This window comes from Bacillus rossius, chromosome 1 (genome assembly GCF_032445375.1).
Source record: "Bacillus rossius redtenbacheri isolate Brsri chromosome 1, Brsri_v3, whole genome shotgun sequence".
Classification (NCBI taxonomy): domain Eukaryota; kingdom Metazoa; phylum Arthropoda; class Insecta; order Phasmatodea; family Bacillidae; genus Bacillus; species Bacillus rossius.
Window position 1 is genome coordinate 308,989,646 of NC_086330.1, and position 20,628 is coordinate 309,010,273.

Here is a 20,628-nt window from a genome sequence, read left to right on the forward strand (position 1 = left end):
CATTCTCTCCTGGTTACTGTTTATTTCTGCCAAGAAAGCCATTAGAGTAGAGTGGGGTAAAAGTGCGCGGCGGGTAAAAGTACGCAGTGCTGGTATATTTGTTCCCACTAATATTATATTGGAAAACTTGAGTGGGTGTTAAAGGTGTCATTGTGGAGCATCGTTACACGTAAGAACAGCTGGCTTGTACGAACGGCATCAAAACCATGAGGTAAATATTGTATTTCATGATACTGATGTAATATTTAGATTTATTGGAACTAGTTTATCAAGAAAGGAGTTAGTGTACGAAAATAATACGCTAGGCTGTTTGATAAAGTGGTTTTTCCCGAGTGTCGTAAAGTATCAGATAGTTTGGATTGCATACCACAGATAGCAGCACTTCCTGGAAATGGAAGAGAAGTATTGCGGGGGCAAAAGTACGCAAGTATAAGAGGGGTAAAAGTTCGCGAACTTTTACCCTGCAATGCGAAATTTTACCCCGCATACACATCTGTAGTTTACAGTCCTCTAAAATATTGTTGGTAATGATTGTAATGTGATCTTTTTTGACGTGACAACGTCTAATAAATCAGTGAACGCCGGCTGCACGCATGAAAAAGTGTCCCGTTATGCACATTGGCCCATTATGCTGTGTCCCTTACGCTCATTGTACGCTTGCGCCGCATCTATCTCTCTTCCACTCGATTGGCCTATGCGTCCGATTTCATTTCTAAACATTGACTAAAGTTTTAATTGTTAACATTGAAACTTTATTATTTGAAAAAATTGGCTGTCTGTCTGTAAAGTCGGTTTACGGACGATAGTTTAACGTGAAAAATTATGGTCATTCATATAATTGTTGACAGATATTTGATAACATTTATTTATATGAAAACTTGTTCATAATTATATTTACACTTTATAGCTAAACATCAGTTTTTAAAATTAATTACAAGTCATCTACATGTGAACTGTTTCGTCGACTGTTTATAAAGTGAAGTGAAAAGTTAATGTGGTTTTCATTGCTTATTACAACAACAATTTCGACAAAAAACATGTTAATTATTTTTGCATTTTAAAAATCTGATTACTAGTATAATTTCAAGTATTTATTCTTTTATTATTAAAATAAAAATGGTTCAATTTTATTCATAAAAGTATGCAATCATTTCATCAATGTTTTGTTATGACGTTGTCACGTTAAACTATCGTCCGTAAACCAACTTTACAGACAACCAATTTTTTTTGCAGGAATTATAAGAGTAAAATGATTCGAAAGCTGTGTACTCCAGAGATTTTGACGATAGCTCAACAGAGACTTGCATAACGAGATTCTAAACGTAGAATAGCTGCAGATTATGGCATTTCAGAGGCCACTCTACGTAAAAGACTCAAACAAGTAAGAATCCCTTAGTAAGGAAATTATTATGTCTAGTAAGTTTACTAAAACAATTTGTGCACCAATAAAATAGAGTTCAACGAAATAAAAAGTAAAAAAACTCACAATTTTTAATGGTTCTGGCAAAGAAAGATGTTATTTATGATAACTGTTAAAATACATTATAAGCCCTACTGTTTTTTGAAGCTGATAACATGCTAACATTTGCCGCTTAAATCCATTTTTCTGTGTTATTAGTGTTAAATTGTAATGAATTAGTGTCTTAAGTAAAACTCATATGAATCTAAATAAATTATACAATTCAATTTTCTTTTACTAGTGTCTTAAGTAAAACTCATATGAATCTAAATAAATTATACAATTCAATTTTCTTTTACAATTTTATGGTAACATGCAAACTTTTGCCCCACATCATGCGAACTTTTGCCCCACTGGTGGGGCAAAAGTACGTTTTTACTTCATGTCGGCAAACACATCCTAGCATTCATAATATTTATAATTATGTTATGATACCTAGTTAATTAGACTCACGAATGATAATAGGTTCTATGTTACAAATAACAAATTGTTTGCTCTATTAACATGACAGATATTTGAGTCCAAATGTTAAGTGCGTCCTTTTGCCCCACTCTACTCTATGTTCATAATTTTGTCGACCACCATCTTAGTCGTTAACATACACTGACCACTTAACTGTCACTTATGTCCGATTGGCCACATTCAAAACTAACACTATTTTTATACTCAATATTAACTACATTTCCTTTCACTAACTTTATTTTTGAATAGCTGATTTCTTTTATGATTTATTTCCTTATTTAAATTTTAAATCTGTAATCATAAATCTATTAATTCTGAAAAACAAATACTACGAGTGGAAAATAGGTCTGGTAAGGATAGCCCAATTAATTAAATTCATTTTTATTTTTACATAATATTTACATTATTCATTTAGTTAAAATAATGAAATTGTCTATCTAGAAATTAATCACTCTTTTCCTCAGTCAGCTTATGCATTTTTCTGGAAATAGCTGCAAACCCAGGCACGAAGCACCTATGGTAGGTACAAAGTCCAAAGTCACTCCTTACATTATGTTTATTTTTAGGTGATTCCTTGACAGACTGGATCTTCTCAGGTTCTGTTTGTATTCCATTCAGCATTACCACATGGCCTAGAAATGTTATCTCATGTTGGAACAAGAAACACTCCTTAGGAATAAACTTAATTATCCATGGCAAGCCTGTTAAAAACTTCCTTGAGATTTTGTAGATGCTCCGAAGTATTGTGTCACCAGAATCCCTGACTTAACACTCGAAGCCTTGAGAACAATGGCATCCTTGTTACGCCATTTCACGCAGACAGGGCTCTGGGAATGTGCCAAACAATCGAGAGACAGGGAGATAGATGCCACTCTTATTTGGGTTACTGCAGAGGGATTGGCGTGACCTGTGCGGGAGGTGGGGCCTCCCCTGGCCTGGTGCGGCAGGTAGTCTGGCCTGCCTCGTTGCCTTGCCTCTAGTATCTTTGTAAGAGTAATGAGAATGCCCGATGACATGGTGGTGAAAAGTTAAATTTTAAATGTTTATTTTAATTCAATTTTGTAAATATTAATTAACATGATTTCAAAGAGACTTAAACCAAACATTTAAAACTACCTACATTTATTGCATGAATATAATATTTTGAAACTAATTTTAGGTATTTAATATTATTGCATAATATATTTATTTAAATATATATAAGCAGAAAAGTAGGTAAAATGAAAATTTTAAATGCATTTTGGAATTGAAAATGTCGAGAGACTACATCTTTCATAAACTCACAAGTGCCAAGTAACTAAGTTTTCATGAACTGACGAGCGCCGAGAGACTACATCTTTCTAGGACGTCTTTCAACACATGGAAAGAATTGGAAATAAAACAATGGTAAATTTGCTCTTTTCTGTCTACACCTTGCTGAAATTTTACATTGCATATGCTCTTGAAGGCACTGTAAAGAGCACATAGCTAAGTGTAGGAAATATAATTTTTTTTTTCAGGGGATTTGGCTTGGTTTAGTGTAAATAGCTTGGTGTAGGGGATGTAGCTTGGTGATGGGGAGATAGCTTGGTTTAGGGGATATAACTTGGTGTTTGGGGATATAGCATGGTGTAAGGGATATAGATTGGTGTAGGGGATATAGCTTGGTGTAGGGGATATAGCTTTGTGTAGGGGATGTAGCATGGTGTAGTGGGCATAGTATGGTTTAGGGGATGTAGGTTTGTTGTCGTGATGCTGGCAGATGAGTGTGGAGAGCAAGAAGCTGGAGGCGACAGTGTCTAGCAGCATGGCGACAGCAGACAGCAGTGTGGTGTGTCGCAAGCCTCGAGTGAAGCGGGAGTCTAGCACCTCTTCCTCAACCATCACTGTGGACAACAAGGGTTCCCCTGCCAGCGCAGCAGACCTGGGGGACTTGCTGAAGGACGAGCCGGGAGACTTCATTGAAACCCACTGCCACTGGAGGCAGTGTGGCATAGAGTTCCCCACTCAGGATGACCTGGTCAAGGTAGGCACTTCTCTTGTACCACGGGCCTGGTGTAGCAAAAGTGGCTTTATTGCCCCTCCAGCAAGTAAAATATGAAAATTTTTTGAAGGCTGTATTTTAAAAATATATTATCATTTTGATTAACTTAACAATGCCTTCAAAATTTGGCACTGTTTGGGTGGCAGTACATCACTAAAACAGTGCACATCTATGGTGTGTAATTTTTATTGAAATAATTTTTTTATGAACTAATAATTTCTGCCAAGAGATCCCACACAAAAAATTTTTGCGCGCTACTCTGTGAACTATCTCTTAGTATTGAGACCATGTACACAGTCCCAATTCAATTATATTTACTATGCCCCTGGAATTCTTATGTCTGAATTCAATATAAAGCATTCCATTAACTAGCCCATCTTTCACCTCCCTAATTATTTACATTCATCGTACAAAATCATTCCATAGACAGTTACTACAATGGGTCTAGAAATTGCATTCCCAGATGATGAAGACCTGTCTAATGTGTGGTGTGTTAATTAACTCAGACATGGTAATACCAGGTGCATATTTTGCAGTCATGAAGTAGAGGAATAAAGTGAGTGCACAGACAACACCACGAGATGTGTAAAGAATAAGGCATGGTACATGTATCGTTTGAATAATAATTCCAACACAAAAATGTTACTTTAAATGATTAAATCAACTGGAACATTTAAACCAACATGTCATACCTACTGTTTGTCCTATTCCATCGCTAACACCAACGCGTCGTTTTTTCGTTGAAAATCCAAAGAGTAATAAAATGTTCAATATGTTCAAATACCACTTCTAAACATGATTAAAATGATTAAACCAACTTGAACTAGCGAACCACCATTTAATACTGTTTATTCTATTCAATTACTAACAACTTCCATTTGTTTACTGAAAGTCCTAACAGAAATAAAATGTTCATTGTGTACAATTTAAACTTTCGAATATTCCAGCCACCTTAAAATCACTTTTTCAAGACTTCACACAGCAGGGGAAAAGTTTCCTGCCGGGTGTTAACAGTCCCAGTTAAATTGTGCCTGAATGAAGATTGACAATGTGTTCCAATTGCAATTGTAATAGAGGGAGTCTGTCATTTTTCAACAAAACCAGCAGGTTTTTTGAAGTCTTGAATTTTGCCCATGCCATTTTGTTCACTGCTGCAGTGTGAACAGGTAATCACATGCCAGAGGTGCCAAAAATCTTGATGAATACACTGTACCAGTTGCCAATGTTAAAGGTGATTCAATGGGAGTCCCTCAACTCCTGCTCAGGTACTGCAACCATCAGCTGAAGAGTCTCAAAGTGGTCTGGAGAAAAGGTATTCATATCTTTGGGATCTGCACTCAATGGACACATTTGTCCACAATTTAGTATTGCCTCCACTTGAACCATGACAGTGTATAACTAACCATTCAAGAGTTAGCACACTGTTCAGATAAGACTTGTCAGACATATCAGCATCCCAAAATTCGCCAAATTGATGTGATTCAGGAGGGTTAAAATTCCAGCGGCAACAAAGCAATGAGAAGATATCTATAACCGTGGTTCGATGGGATGACAATGTTAGAAGGTGTTGCAATTCCTTTAGCTGGTTATAAGCACCAACAAAATGGCTTCCTTAGACACTGTATGTGTCTGAGAATCGTCCTCTATTACAAATGAACCGTTTGCATGCTGCTATAAGTGCTTCAGTGCTTAAGTCTGAAGCTAATTCTAAATGGACTGTCTTAGTGGTGCAGCATACGAATAACCACAGGTAAGCATTTTGTTGTGAAACTGTGAAATTAATGATTGTACCTGTATAGTACACTCCAACGTTGCGGAAAGGTTTTAACTTGCTGTACTCTCATAGCAGGAAGATCACTCATCCCTAGCTGGGAGGAAAATGATCATTTAACCTTCTCTAGAGCAGATATATCATCCTTGAATCCACATGTTGCATACACACATGCAAGACTATCCAATTCTGATGGACAAACAATGTTAAACAAACTGTTTGAAGAACTTGAGTAATTTGGATGAAATGAGATAAAAAGGCATGTACTCGAAGAAGTTTAGTTGAGCTACTATAATGAGAAATTAAATTTGTTAGATCATCAGATCATCAACAACCAATTCCGTGCAGCTTTTATTCCTAAATCATGTTGCATCTCTCATAAAGGTAAACTGGTTGACCATAAATCCACAGAATGTCATAACCATGGTGATCCATGATATCATGACCTCAGAAGGCATCAAAACTCATCAAGCACAGTCATAAGGGTTGTCTTCTATCACATATGTTCAATCATTTTGAAGGAGTGATGGATTGGATCTCTCTGACTCAGTTGGCAACAAAGGTTTTTAGTTGAGAACTGCTCAACCAAGCAACCACCACCTGTGAGTCTATTCAGGTAACCATTGAGGATGGATAAATAACTTAATAGAATTCAAGCATATGATGTAAAAGTCTAGCTAGCAGAAGAACTCCATTAAGTTTCAATCGGGGCAGAGATACAAATTTTACTGGGGCCACCTTGGATTTAGCTGTAATTAGGTGTGTATTTATTTCGATTCCAGGACCACTACATGTAGATAAACCACAACAGCATATCCAATTTCAGAGTTGTCAGAAAAGTCATAGAATTGGTACCTGGCTCTCCTTACACTAGTCTCGGAATGGTAAGTGATGATAACACTGGCAGTTCCCCATTGAAGCAGTTCCAATGCTGGAGTATGTCCATTGGTGGTACATCATAACTATCCATCCTTTTTCAACCATTATGTCTGAATCAAATTCTTGGTCAGCAGGACTAACGGAGCCAATCAAGTGGATCAAATATGTTAGCTACCTCAGATAAAATGTTCTGCTTCAATCCCGGCTTTGAGCTGGTTGTCGTCTTGTAATAGGAAGTGTCTGAGATGTGATTTCATTCCAATACCAGTACCTTCACAACTTTACTTTCACAATCATCCAACGAGCATGGCAGTTGGAACTCTACATCTTCAACAGGTAACAATCAAAGGAGGACTGAATGGTTACTGAGAAATTTTCTCAGATTGAACTAACCACTTGCAAACAAGTTAATAAGCTCTCGTAGTTTAAGTGCATATTCTACTGAATGGGAACCAGTGACCACAATATATATGTAGAAATCAGATTTTAACTTCTGAAGCTATCCGCCAGTTGATTTAATATGCGAAGGGCGAGTTATGGTGCCATGGCAACCCCATAGATATTTAAACAATTGGGGTACCTAAGTGAAAGAAGGCCTAGCTAATAGGATAAGTTTTATTTAAAATATATAAGGGAATTCGAGAATTATGTTATGTGGTTATGAAGTAGAATACTTTGAGATCTCCGATAACACAGCACAAATTAGGTGAAGGGGAAGAGGGTGTAAAAGAATGCCTTTCTGGAAATTCAGACACTATAATCCCAGAGGTATGTTATGTTTACTAAAGTGTAAAACGACTGAGTGCACCACCTATGAAACAGCACACGGTAGGTACAATGCGGGGCAGGTGTTGAAGGCTTAGCAAATGGGATGCATTTTGCTGAGCTCAAATATGATGGCAGGCTGGACAATGGTGGATCCACGAGAAGGAACATTGACACACCTACGAAGAAAGACAGTGACCCACAATAAGAGACAGCAGCGGAAACAAATAGATAGTAACAGCCCCACAAAGGAGAACAGTGGTGGACCCATGAGACAGGACAGTGGTGGAACCATGAGGAGGGGCAGTTTATACATGATAAAGGGCACGAAGAAGGACAGTGACAAACCCGACAGTGACAGACCTACAAGAATTGACAGTGGCAGACCTATGATAAAAAGCATTGGCAAAACCCATGAGAAGACAGAGAATACCCGACAAGGGGCGGTGGTGAACTCACAAAAGGGAACAATGGCGAACCCGTGAAGGGGTGCAGTGGAGTAAGTGGCAGTGGTGAATTCGCAAAGAGGGACTGGCCAAAACCCTCTTGACTCCAGGCCTACTTTCAAGCACGTGACATCATCAAGAGTGGTCCCTTACTCTGGCCCTCTTACAATTATCTTCTTATATTTCTGTCTCACTATACAGGCAGCACATATTACATTACAGCAGTTAGTAAATTGTAATTTAACTATTTAAATTAATGGATTTAATGGCTGGGTGACAAATGCAGTAATATCTCATAGGGGAAATCTTCGAAATACATAATCGCTACTTGTCTGAAATAATTTTAGACTTATATCATAAAAGAGTATGCGACATACCTACAGATAAAATTTAATTGTATAATGGTGTTTAATTAAATGTTTTAAGCATAAAAAATTTTAAATTTTTAAGCATAACAAATTATTTTAGTCTCAGGGCTTTCAAGCCTGTGACTGGGTGCTGAAAAATAAGTAGGGCATTTGTAGAATATTTCTGGTAATGCACCATCTTATAATCTTAAAATAGTCAGGGAAGCATACAAGTGTTTCTTAGTTTTATAATCGTAACATATTGTTTCCTTCAATACGTAGTCTGACTTTAAATGCAAATTCACAATTAAAAATATTGAAAAGAATTGTTTGTGAACAGTGATTTTATTCCAGCAAGGCCAGTTGTACAATTACAAAATTAATTTTCACTGTGACTTGTTATACATTTTTTGATTATGTTAGACCATTAACCTCTTTTATCACATAATCGTCGCACCCATATTTTAGGGCGTCAAAATTTGGATAAATAAAAAAAACCTCCCCCGTAAACGTCGCATGATGTTTTTGGTCCCACTATAGTTTCCGAGCGCTTTGTGTGGATATTTTTTCTGTATAAAACGATGTATTTTAAAGTATAAATCTAATATATACTCGGATATTACCACTTACTTATTTAATTAAAGGAAATACAAAGTTGTCTGATGTGTAAATTTTCTTTTGATGACGATTTGAAACGTTATAAACTTTATTGGTTTGTTTGCGTCGCCGCGGTGTACCACTTACAAAAATGTAGCCAGCACTAGTTGGCATCATTCATGTTTGGTTATGTTGCTTCCCGTATAGAGCACGCACACGTAGTCGAATATTGATGTCTCGTCGATTGCATGCAACGTGCACACTCTTTCAAGTGCCGAGTTATTTACATATGATGGCCCACACTCTTTTGTGGTGTGTACCTACTACGACGATAGTTACGCATTCGTTCAGGCTTGCATTCGGATCAAAGATTTTGTTTTTCTATTTAAAGTTGAGGAAAGATTTTTGTTGCATGACTTATTAATTTTAATTGTTTGGCGTGGTCTTTTAAACTTCGCTTTTTAATTAAACCTACTATCCATGAATGGGTTTTGTTTTTTAAATCACTTTACCAAACAAAAAATTTTTTTTTCCGCATAAAAGTCGCACTTCTACTTTTTAAACTTGATTTAGGTATAATATGTGCGACGATTATGCGATAAAACACTGTATTAAGATTGCTGGGGGTATAATTTGCATTTACATAGCAACTATCATTACTTAGGAATCAGTGATTATCTTACGTAAGTAGAAACATCCACTGTAAAGGTTTTCCTGCTGATACAGTAAGTCCTCTATTTACGTCGTACCGATTTACGTCATTTCGGATTAACGTCGCTAATGTTTGAGTACTCATGTTTCAATTTAAGTTGTCGCCGATTCACAATAACGTCGTTACAATGACCGTAAATCTTTATTTTAACCAAAACACTGTATATAATTCGTTTATAATTCTTTGTTTCCTTCGGTAGTTAATTTATGCTATGTAGCGTAAGCTACACGTTCACCGCCTTATCTTATACATCATGAGGGACGCTTCCTGCTCTCCGCGCGGTGATGCAATACTACCAGCTCGCCCGCTCGGCCACCCACGTATCCCGCAACGACACAGCATTTTCTCCTACCCCTTTTCGTCCAACTCCTTGGCACTTCAGTAGAGGTGTAAAAGTAACTAAAAAAAGTGTACCCGTATGTATTCGTTACTATAACAATTAGTACTCGTTACTTTCGTATCATTACTCGTTACTTCTGATGCCGCATAACATGCTGTGTTATGTAACAGCAACGAATCGAGTCGTATTTCATACGCGTACAGTATGACGTCGCGTAAATAATAATAAATAGAATATAAACAATTAAAAGTATTTGATAATTAACAGCTTTTGTTAACCAAGAAACAATAAAATCTCATTAGAGCAACTTTATTATATTATCTCTTTTAAGATAAGAACAAAAAACGTGAAAATACGCGATAATAAAAAACAAAAACATACATATTTATAATTTGTAAAAAATACTTTCTTACGTTGTTTCTGTTCCAATCTCAAACTTTGTCTACACACACAATACCTTTAATAAACAGTAAAAAACTTGGACGACGAATTTCCAAATTATACTTTTCTTAATAAACAAACATCGTTCTTTGTAACGAATAAGCGCGCGCATGCGTAAAACATACGAAAAATGCGAGTAACGAAATGCATTCGTGTGTAACGTTTCGTTACTCGTTACTAGATGCCGCACCCGTTACTCAGTAACGAATACATATGGTTTGCTACAGCTCTACACTTCAGTCGCTATGATATCATTGAGTTGGCCGGAGTTTTAAACGTGCCGTTGTTAACTTTATCGTGATTAAATGCGTTTGTAGTAGGCCTACAGTATCAGCTCACTGCAATTTATGATTTTTTCTTCATAAGATGTCTTCCAAACGACTATATATCTGTTTTTATATTTCAATCAATAAAGGTAATAAAGCAGCTGGTTAAATAACCATTCTATAAAGCTGAGAAGTACTAGTTGGACTTGTTTCCCACACTGTCGGTTGTAATTTGCTGATAAAATTGCCCGTTGTAACGTCTGTATGCCAGCGCTTCCGGCCGACCTTGGGCCGTGGTCGGCCGGTGGCATGAAACATGGCTCATTTTGCGTCGTTTCTATTTACGTCGCGGTTTTCAGGAACGTAACCCCGAAGTAAACCGAGGACTTACTGTATATGTAAGTGCTTAAGCATGTTATTTTCTGAAGTTGAAATAGTGTTTTATGAAATAGTATTTAAATGTTTTTCTACGAGCAATGTCTGGGAGACATAGGTTAATTTAGTAAAAACCTTCTAAATTTTAACTGTGGGTCACATGATGCTGTTACTGATTAAAATTGATTATATATTATTATGAATGTGTGAGGAAAGTGAAAGTTAAAACTGACAAATTAATTGATTGATTAAAATATGTTAAACATTATCAAATAAATATTTTTTGGAAACTTAAATAATCTCCACGCGAAATATTTATACAATGGGAATCCTGATATGTAATAATTGTTGAGAAATAGTTGAAAATATGATCAGTAATTAATTATTATTGAGCTACATTTTTTGCCAATGTTTGTCCAACTAGCTCCACTTCGTAAATTAATATTTGTATGACTAAAATGCTTCAGTGAGGATGGCTGGCTTGTGCTCCTAGCCACGTAAAAAGGCGAAGTCCAGTCAGCATTGCAATTGCCATCTTCAAAATAGCAGTCTCCTACTACATTTACGTAGTTAATGAATTCACAAATTAACTGTCAAAATATAGTGAGCTGCAAATAAAAAATCTTAATTTCTTCCAGAGTAACCACGATGTAATTTTAAATGCTATTTACATCAACCCGTATTAAATTGTAGCATTAACAATCAAATAACAAACTGTGTTCTTGCATCTTGCATCATATTTCACATGTAGCTATGTTTATAAAAATGCCCATTGAAAATATATAATGTACCTATTTATTGTTAAAATCTATTGTTATAACATATGCATTTGTTATTGGATCTTTATTCATTTGATTTTCATTTGATTTATTCATAATAAAAAAATTTATTTAAAGAGTATTTTTTCTTAAAGAATTAGATTGTCTTTCTGTAATGTTTAGTATATTTTAAATCTCAAGAAGTAATAATTAGCTTAGAAAATTTGGGAATAAATAGGCTTATATTATAGACCTATACCTTTAATAATTATTGAAATGTTGATTTTATGTGATTCTAATATTATTTACTGTATGATTTCATTTATTTGTTTAGTTTGGCTAGTAAAAATTTCGACTTTTAACCTTGTAAACTAATCGAGAAGCAGTGAAGCATCTTGTGTCCAAAATACTAGGCTACTTATGTGACACAGTGAAGTCAGTGGAATAAGAAATGCATAAGTGAAAAAGCTCCAATTTTATGTAACAGATAATCTTTTTAAACAACTGTGAAATGAAAAACGTGCATTGTAAAGACAACAGAAATTTGGTTTACTGTATACAACGATAACCAGATAAATAATGGTTTTGATTATAGTTTACACTAAATCTATAATTATGGATATTTTTATTAAAAAATTAACTCTACTTGGAAGAGTTTGTTGATCTAAATTTGGCACGAGGAATTTTTTGCACCATAGTCGGCTTCTGTCTTGGTTTTTAGTAAACCCGAATACTTGAACTCTAGGTGCATAATTATGATTTCAGTTTTATCCCGTATCAAAACAGCGACAGGCGTGTTCACGTACCGGTTAGTAAGAAATCACGACAAAAGCTGACGTCTGGCAAGCTGCAAAAGGAAAGAATCATGTGCGCGCGCTCAGCACAACCCTTGACGGTCGGGGGAGGCTAGAACCACTCCTGCTGATGTCACACGCCTCCCTTCATATAGAAATCAGGCCTTGTGGTTCCAAATGGTGTTGTACTGGCAGACCCACGAGAAGGGACAGTGTAGGACCAACGAGAAGGGACAGTGGTAGACTCATGAGAAGGCACAGTGGCTGTTATATTCCACGTGCACCTCTTTATTCCGTTGTTCCATACATGTTACAGATTGGCGCCATGCTGCACTTGTACACCAAAACCTGAGTCAGTCGTGCCACAATTAACCTCTTAATCTTCCTTCACTTATTCCCTATAACATAACATATCCCACTAACATATCCCACATCTCCCCTTTTAAATTCATTGTTTACCCATGGAACCCTAGGTTCGAATTACTTTAAGATCATGCTCTTCTTTAACTTATACCTAAACACAAATACATAAAATCAAACACTAGGTTAACACAAAGTCTTGGAATATTTTTGATGGGTATTTAAGTCTTTTGGAATGTCGTGTTACCCCAAAACCCTTAAATGGTTAATTTTCGTCCTCACAGTCCATAACTGGTGGTACCACTGACTGATGTCTTGCTGGTGCTGATCTGCCCTCGGTGTCTACCACCAATCCAATAAATGGTTCAGCTGTGCCCTCATTGTCTGTCACTGGTGATGTCGTTGGCTGATGTCTTGTTCATGCTGATTTGCCCTCCGTGCCTTCACTAACCCCTAGTGCTAGTCTGTTGTCCCCACCGCTGTCTCTATGCGATGATAGTTGTGGTCCAGTCACTTCAACAAGCTCCTTCCACAACTTGGTTGACTCTGGACTGACTTCTCTTCCTGGTTCTCTGTGTAGTAGCTGGTCCACATGTCGTCTGCATAATTGACCATTGTTACCCAGCGGGCTGATTACGAGCACACACTTTGCGTTATAACTTGCGGTAAATAACGAAGGTTTGCGAAGAATATCGCAGGAACCAGCAACGTGATTACGAACACATCGTGTTTCGTTAAACTTCGAATATTGATGACGTTGTGGCGGTATATATCGCAAACTTTGATTACGAGCACACTTTTCAAGTGATATTTATCGCACCGTAGCTACGTTATATATCACGGGCATTTCAAGTGGTGATACGAAGCGATTGTGAGGTAAGTGATATAATTACTCTTAAAAATAATGTCCTCCCGTCCTAAAAACGGCATTATAATCGCACATTATTGTTTTAAATATAGTCGAGTACGATGTAAAGCGATGAAGTTAAACGAAAACAATTGTTTTAGGTTAGCGTGTGTATATTTAACACGCGAACATTATTTTTAACATGATATTTCTGTTTATTAATTGTACCATGAAATCATTGTTTTCAATGCATAGTTTGTGTGGAATAATTATGAAGTGGTTTAAATACGATCAAAGTAGGTAAGAAGAATACATAAATGCCGTGTCATAGCTTATCAAATTAATCCTAACCTAAAGAGCGATATTATTTACACGCACATTATGAACATAACATAGCTATAAATAGTTCAAATAGGCTGCTTATGCATATTTTGTGTTTGGGTATTTGCTCAACCGTTGCCTACGAACGGCTCAACATGCATTTTTGTTTAATCTGTGCGCTTGTAGACTTCAGACAGTAAATGGTATATTTCTCTATTTAGTTTCAGAAAGCTATTTCCGGCCTCCTTGTGTGTTCAATTGTGCAAGAAATTTTTAATTTGTGCTCATTCATTTACATATTGGCTCTATTACCTAAGTGTGTTAACATTGGTAATTGTTAACAAGTGGGGCTGATCATAAAACAAATAACTTGATGAATAATTTATTTAGGAATTCCCCTCCTTAAGCAGGATGATTCTATTAAATAACATTTCAAGCTTTTATGTAGGGGAGGTGAGGCTTTATTATAAAAATAAGTTTATGAAAACGGTAATTTTGAGTTCCTATTATTAACCTTGATACTTATTTCTGTTGAGATATTTCAAGTTGTTTGCTGTTTCAATTGTTGGTTATGTGTGGTTAGCTACACTTCAAATACTGCAAATCTATTCATGTCTACATTTGGTTAGGTTAGCTGCATTTTAAATATTGTATAATGAGGTAAATCTGGTGAAAAGCTACTTTTCCATATGTTTTTTTTTTAAATTTATTTATTAGTTTTCAGACATTGATTCCAATAATTAACATAGGCTATCAATACTGTAACATTGTTTTACTAATAGAAAATTAAGCTTACCTCACCTAACCAACCATCCACACATATTTTGTAGTACAATTAATGTAACTAACCTATCTTAACTAACCATTCACACAGATCCACACTATTTTTTTGTTATTTTTAATTCATCTAACAAACTTAATGGTGGGAATGGCTGGTTTGATTAGGTTAACTACAAATACAGTACTTGAAAGTAGTGTAGACAGTTTATTAGGTTATGGTAGTGACATAATAAACCTTATCATCAGAAACTAAGGCTTTATTAAGCACAAAACATGACTTAGATTGTTACATGAATTAATACATAGATTTGAATAAGAGGTAATATTGAAGGTTAAACAATGTTCATGCAAAGAGGTTGCTAAGAGGTTGCTAAGAGGTTAAAACCAATATCACCACAGGTAGTTATATTAAATATACTGTGAACTCATTTTAACAGTTTTTAAGAATTATATATTGTAACACAGCTAACTCTAACCTAACCAACCACACTACAGTTTATACCTATTATTTTTGTTGGTAACATAACTTAAGAAACAGTTCACAAAATCACACAGTATTTTTAATGTAGCTTACTTAAGCCAACCAATCATTCTCATGTATTAAATTTTTTGATTTACCTAACCTAACAAGCTATTAAAATGGCATTTTTCTAGTTTAACTGCTTAAGGAATTACAACACACTCATGGAGAATTGTTGGAAAAGAAGTCAAAAAGTTAAAATTGTTTTTAGAAATTAAAGAAAAATGAATGCAGTTATGCATTACATCGAGGAATATTAGCTCAATAATACCATATTAAAAATTATTTCTATTAATCAGGCCCTCTTGTTAACAATTAGTAGCCTACCAAACTATATTACACTAATTTAGTTAATGTTTGAAAATATTTAAGGTTCTACACAATGGCCTTTGCTGTTTTTCTGCTAAATATCGAACTGGAGGAGAAGGCAGAGAAGATTGTTAAGAAACCATCAAAATCCCTTCGAATTGCCAGATTGCACCCTCATAGCAGTTGGAAAACCTTAGAAAATGAAGAAACATGAAGAAACAAGCTATATGCAATTTAATAAATACTTTGTTATCAAGTTTGTTGCATTTATCAAAGAAATTGTGAAATGAAAATAGTGTTCACTCATTTCCATGTTACTTTTGAGTATAACATGGATATTATATTAAACACATGTTAACTTTTTGTTTTCTGGTTTCAGCAGATGATCTCATTGTCCTGAGAGAGTTGGCAGTGGCTTTTTTGAACCATTGTTTTTTTTTGTGTGTAAAAAATAGATACTATGAATCATTTAATGATAGGTTGTTATTTAAAGTAAATCTCATACATACATGTGCTGCTTCATGTTTACAGGTTTTTTATTTTAAAATTTTGCAATTTCAGACTTTGTTTTGGTTTTAAACGAAAAATATTTACAAAGAGTGTATTATTTAATAGCTCAATTATTTCCATGGATGGTTATAATTAAACAATTATTAATATTAACTATTAATAGCCTGTCCAATAAAAAAAATTAATGCACATGTCTGTAAGGATACAAAAAATGATTTCTTAACACAATATTTTCTCATAATTGGCAATTTTAGCACATGCTTCCAGCATGCCTTTTAACTTTTCTTTAAGTTCTTTGATGCATTTTTAATCAAATTTCTTGTTACCATTTCAGAAGCACATATTCCCAATCAGTGGCGGATCTAGGATTTTGGTTTGGGAGGGGCTTGACCCAGCTGAGGCTAGGCTTTATCAAGGCAAACACTAAAACAATAGTGGACCCAGATGCTTTTGGAGGGGGCTTGAGCCCCTTAGCCCCCCCTCTGGATCCGCTACTGTTCCCAATGCTTCTCATCAGCTGCCAGCTATCTTTCTTGAATGCTGCTCTTTTTTTTTATTATTTTTAAATTGTACTATTAATCATTACCAGTATGAATTGTATAGGTTACACTAGGTATTATAGAGGCAGAGTTATAATAAAGGAGGTGCTAATAACAAAGCACACATTCTATAAAGTATGCTGACTAAAAGTATTATCAAGGTTTTTCCAGTCAAAGATTTCACAATGCTTGTATATAACCATTCTTTACTTTTTTTTTTGTGTAAACAAGATATAACATGGAAGAATTTCATTAGGCTAGCTGACTATCAATGCAAGTTCCAGCAGGTACAACTGCTAGTTGTTGCCAGTGAGCCCATTTGTATACAGCAGTGGTTCCCAACCTTTTTTTGATCAGGGACCACTTTAATTTTATTATTAATAGCAGGGACCACAAGGTTAAAAAATAATCTGTATCAATCTAAAAATAAACTTTAAGCCTAATCGTTCAATGTTAATAGAAACGTTTAACATAAGCAATCTAAAAAACCAAAATAATCATTAATTAACAGAGTTATGATTGAAAACTTATATTTTTAGTACACAATTCAGTTTGCATCAATTAAATTTTTGAGCTTGCATCTTCTGTACAAGATCTTGAATTCTTGGGGTAATATTTTTGCTCAAATCTACACGCATACCATCACTTACTTTCAGTCGATTCCTGGATTTGTTTTTAATGATCAGTAATGCAGAAAATCATTGTTCGCATAAATAAGTTGTTGAGAAAAGCATAAGATTGCGCAAAGCGATTTCTCGAATTTTAGTACATGAAATTGCTTTCTTACACCAAAACGTCTTCAAAAGCGTCCTTAAAGTTCCTGTCATTTTGTAATTCAATTAGTTCTTCTTGGATTTCTTCTGCAAATTCTTTAGCGTTAGTGCCAAAAGGGTTGCATATCAGATTTTGGTCCACATTAGCTTCTGTATTGTTATATTCTGAGAAGTAACGGTTGAATTCATCAACCAACGTTTCCAATGACATTTGCTGTTTTTTTGTAAGCTTTCCCTAAACATGACATACTTTTTGTCGTCAAGGAGTGCCTTCAATGTTGCAAACGCACTATAATTGCCCTCGCCAAATTGACTAATCCATAACTTAAGTTTGCAAATAAAAGCACGAAGTTTATCTTCAAAGTTAAAAATATTTGCAACGTCTTCTAATTGTCTGTTTCCTGAACCTTGCATTTGCAAGTTCAACTTATTTAAGTGTGTAAAAATATCCACAAGATATGCCAAATGCATCTGGGATGTCAAATCAGAAAACTGTACTAGTAAGTCTTCCATTTTTTTCTCACCTAGAAACAACTCAACCTCTCCTCTCAGCTCGTATAATCTTTCCAGCATATTGCCTTTCGACAACCAACGAACCTCTGTGTGAAAGAGGAGGTTCTCATGGTTGGAGTCCATTTCAGTGCAAAGTTTTTGTAAAAAGGCGTGAATTTAAGGCACTAATTTTAATGACATTTACTACTTTTATGGCCAGTTTCATTGTATTATTAAGGCATTTAGGAAGAGTCTTGGAAGCTAACACCTGGCGATGAAGGATACAATGCGATGTTAATGTTGATGGATTCCTCTGTTTGATTAACGTTGCTAGACCGTAATGTGATCCTAACATCGCAGGAGCACCATCCGTACAGAAACCGACTAGCTTGTCCCACATAATGCCATATTTATGGAAATATCCAGTTATATTCATGATGTCGATACCTCTTGATGTCATTTCCAGTTCCTGAGAAAACAACAATTCTTCTTTTATTATGTTTTCGTCGTCTAAAAAGCGAACAAAAACAAGTAACTGAGCACAATTAGAAATGTCAGTGGATTCATCGCACTGCAAAGCGAAGAATGGTGATTCTTGAAACAAGTTGCTTCTCGATATCATTTGACATGAGTTCAATTCTAGCTGTCACCGTGTTGTTCGACAAAGGTATATCTTAAATTATTATTTTTTTTTCTTCTAACCCTAAAACTTCTTCCGACGTCTTTAATTAAACTATGTTTCACAAGATTTTCTCCGTTTGTGTGAGGCTTTTTTGATTGTGCTATTAATTTCGATACCTCAAACGATGCTACTAATATTTTTTCAGAAGATGCACATCTTGTACCACTAGGCCCGAGTTTCATTTTTTTTTTTTAAATTCTCCAATTTTCCTTGAAAGAACTCTGGTGGTCGGTCAGAAAAATTAGGATGAATCGTTTATAGGTGAAGTTTTAATTTCACTGGCTTCAATGCTTCGTTCGCGAGAACAGTTGCGCATATAACACATTGTGGTTTTATTTCTCCATTACTTTATATCGAAGTAAATCCAAATTTAATGTAACTTTTATCATATTTTCTCTTAGGCAGCATTTTTGAAAACAAAACCAAAATGCAATAGAATGTACACTGTTATGCTTATATATTATGTTTTATGCCAAGTAAAAGAATAAATAATATAGCTAAATTATTTCATAATTCATAAAATAAAACATTAAATAAATAAATATATACTGTTTCAAAAAAATTCTAACCTCGCTATAATTTTTTTACAAACTTAAATCTTTACTACACAATTTAAAAAATAATGTTGTCTAATCGTTAAAAACAAGGGTCTTGGTGGGTGGGTAGGTAACTTAAATTTCCCTTAACCCTCTTGGCGCCAGTCTCAAATTTACTAATTCTATGACGGTTATACTAAAAGTGCCAAGTCATTTTTAAATGAATTACATATCTGGAGTTAAATATTTAATAACTTTTTTCCTTTAATAACTTTTTACATTTAATTACTTTTTTTTTACCTTTAAAACTTTTTGTAGGTATAAATTTTTTACATCTTATAAATAAATGATTCTTGGTCATTTTTTAAGATGAAATAAAAACATATAATGCATTTTTTATATATTTTATTTAAAACTTCTCGTGAAAAAGTTATATTATTTTTAATGGATTGGCGTGCGATTAGGGCATGGTTATCAAAGTAATATTCTTGGCACTAAGAATTTCGTGGTAAAATATAATCACTACAACTATTACAATAATGAGTTTCAACGCACAATAAACAACAATAAAGAATAACTGGCAGTTTATAATATACACAAAACTGCTTATTATTTTTTGATAAAGCAACTTAATAGTTTGTTTGCCAGAAATATATATATTTTTTAATATTTGCAAAATAAATTTTTATAAGCAGGAACACATACTTATGTAGAAAATAATTAACACTTATAATTTACAAAAAAATCAAAATATAATTTTTTTAAAAATTAAAGTTGAATTTCTCACAACGGAAAGTAAAATTCCAAACGAAGAAATGCGAACAAACACCGTACCAATCGGTTTCACAAGCGGTTCGAAAACAACATGAGAACCCTGCTCTCTATCAGAGAAGGAAGACAGAAGCGTGACAGCTCTGATCTCTTTTTTGAGAAAAAGCAACTCAATAGTAGGGCGAGTCAAACCGACAAAGGTAGAGTGCGCTGCAAGTGTCGTAAATGTGTCTTTGAAAGAAAAATAATATTCAGGCCGATTTTTGGATCCTCCAATTTTTTGTACGACACAGAAAAAATTGTTTTATCCGACTTAGGCATTAAAATAGTTTACGGTGTTTTTATTTCGTTATGAAACACCTAAAACAGCATAACAACAATTCAACAATTTTATGATAGCATATTTTTAAGAATGTTTGTGGCTGGCTCCACTTTTTAATTTGTGAGGCCAGTGTTCTTTTACTATCATAAATTTTAATTTCATATCGCTTTATTTGATATATAATTAGGTTTTCAACTAACTGTACCTAACGGTAGTGAAAATTTGTAATACACAAACACAAGAATCATACATAAAGTAACGTACACATTCTGTTTTGTAATTGCATGTTTTTATTTAAAAAATTTAACAGAGAAAAATGTGTAGCCGACTTACCCTGTTCATATTTTATAAAAATATCCATAAGAATATTGAGGAGTTACAGATGTTGACCCACTAAACAGCTAAACAGAATCACTAACACAACACTGCTG

The 20,628-nt window shown here is 34.8% G+C and overlaps 2 protein-coding genes across 2 annotated transcripts in view; both read left to right on the plus strand.

Moving 5' to 3' along the window:
- Positions 1-1,276, plus strand: part of LOC134527886 (transcriptional activator cubitus interruptus-like) — a 105,060-nt gene extending 103,784 nt beyond the window's left edge. The window contains exon 5 of the mRNA XM_063360889.1: positions 1,234-1,276. Within this exon, the coding sequence (XP_063216959.1) occupies positions 1,234-1,242 (9 nt within the window). The 3' untranslated portion in view covers positions 1,243-1,276. The remainder of the gene's footprint in view (positions 1-1,233) is intronic.
- Positions 1,277-3,183: 1,907 nt separating this feature from the next.
- LOC134527885 (uncharacterized) overlaps positions 3,184-20,628 on the plus strand; it is a 74,261-nt gene continuing 56,816 nt past the window's right edge. Inside the window, exons 1-2 of the mRNA XM_063360888.1 lie at positions 3,184-3,307; positions 3,663-3,926. Coding sequence (XP_063216958.1) covers positions 3,281-3,307; positions 3,663-3,926 — 291 coding nt within the window. The 5' untranslated portion in view covers positions 3,184-3,280. The remainder of the gene's footprint in view (positions 3,308-3,662; positions 3,927-20,628) is intronic.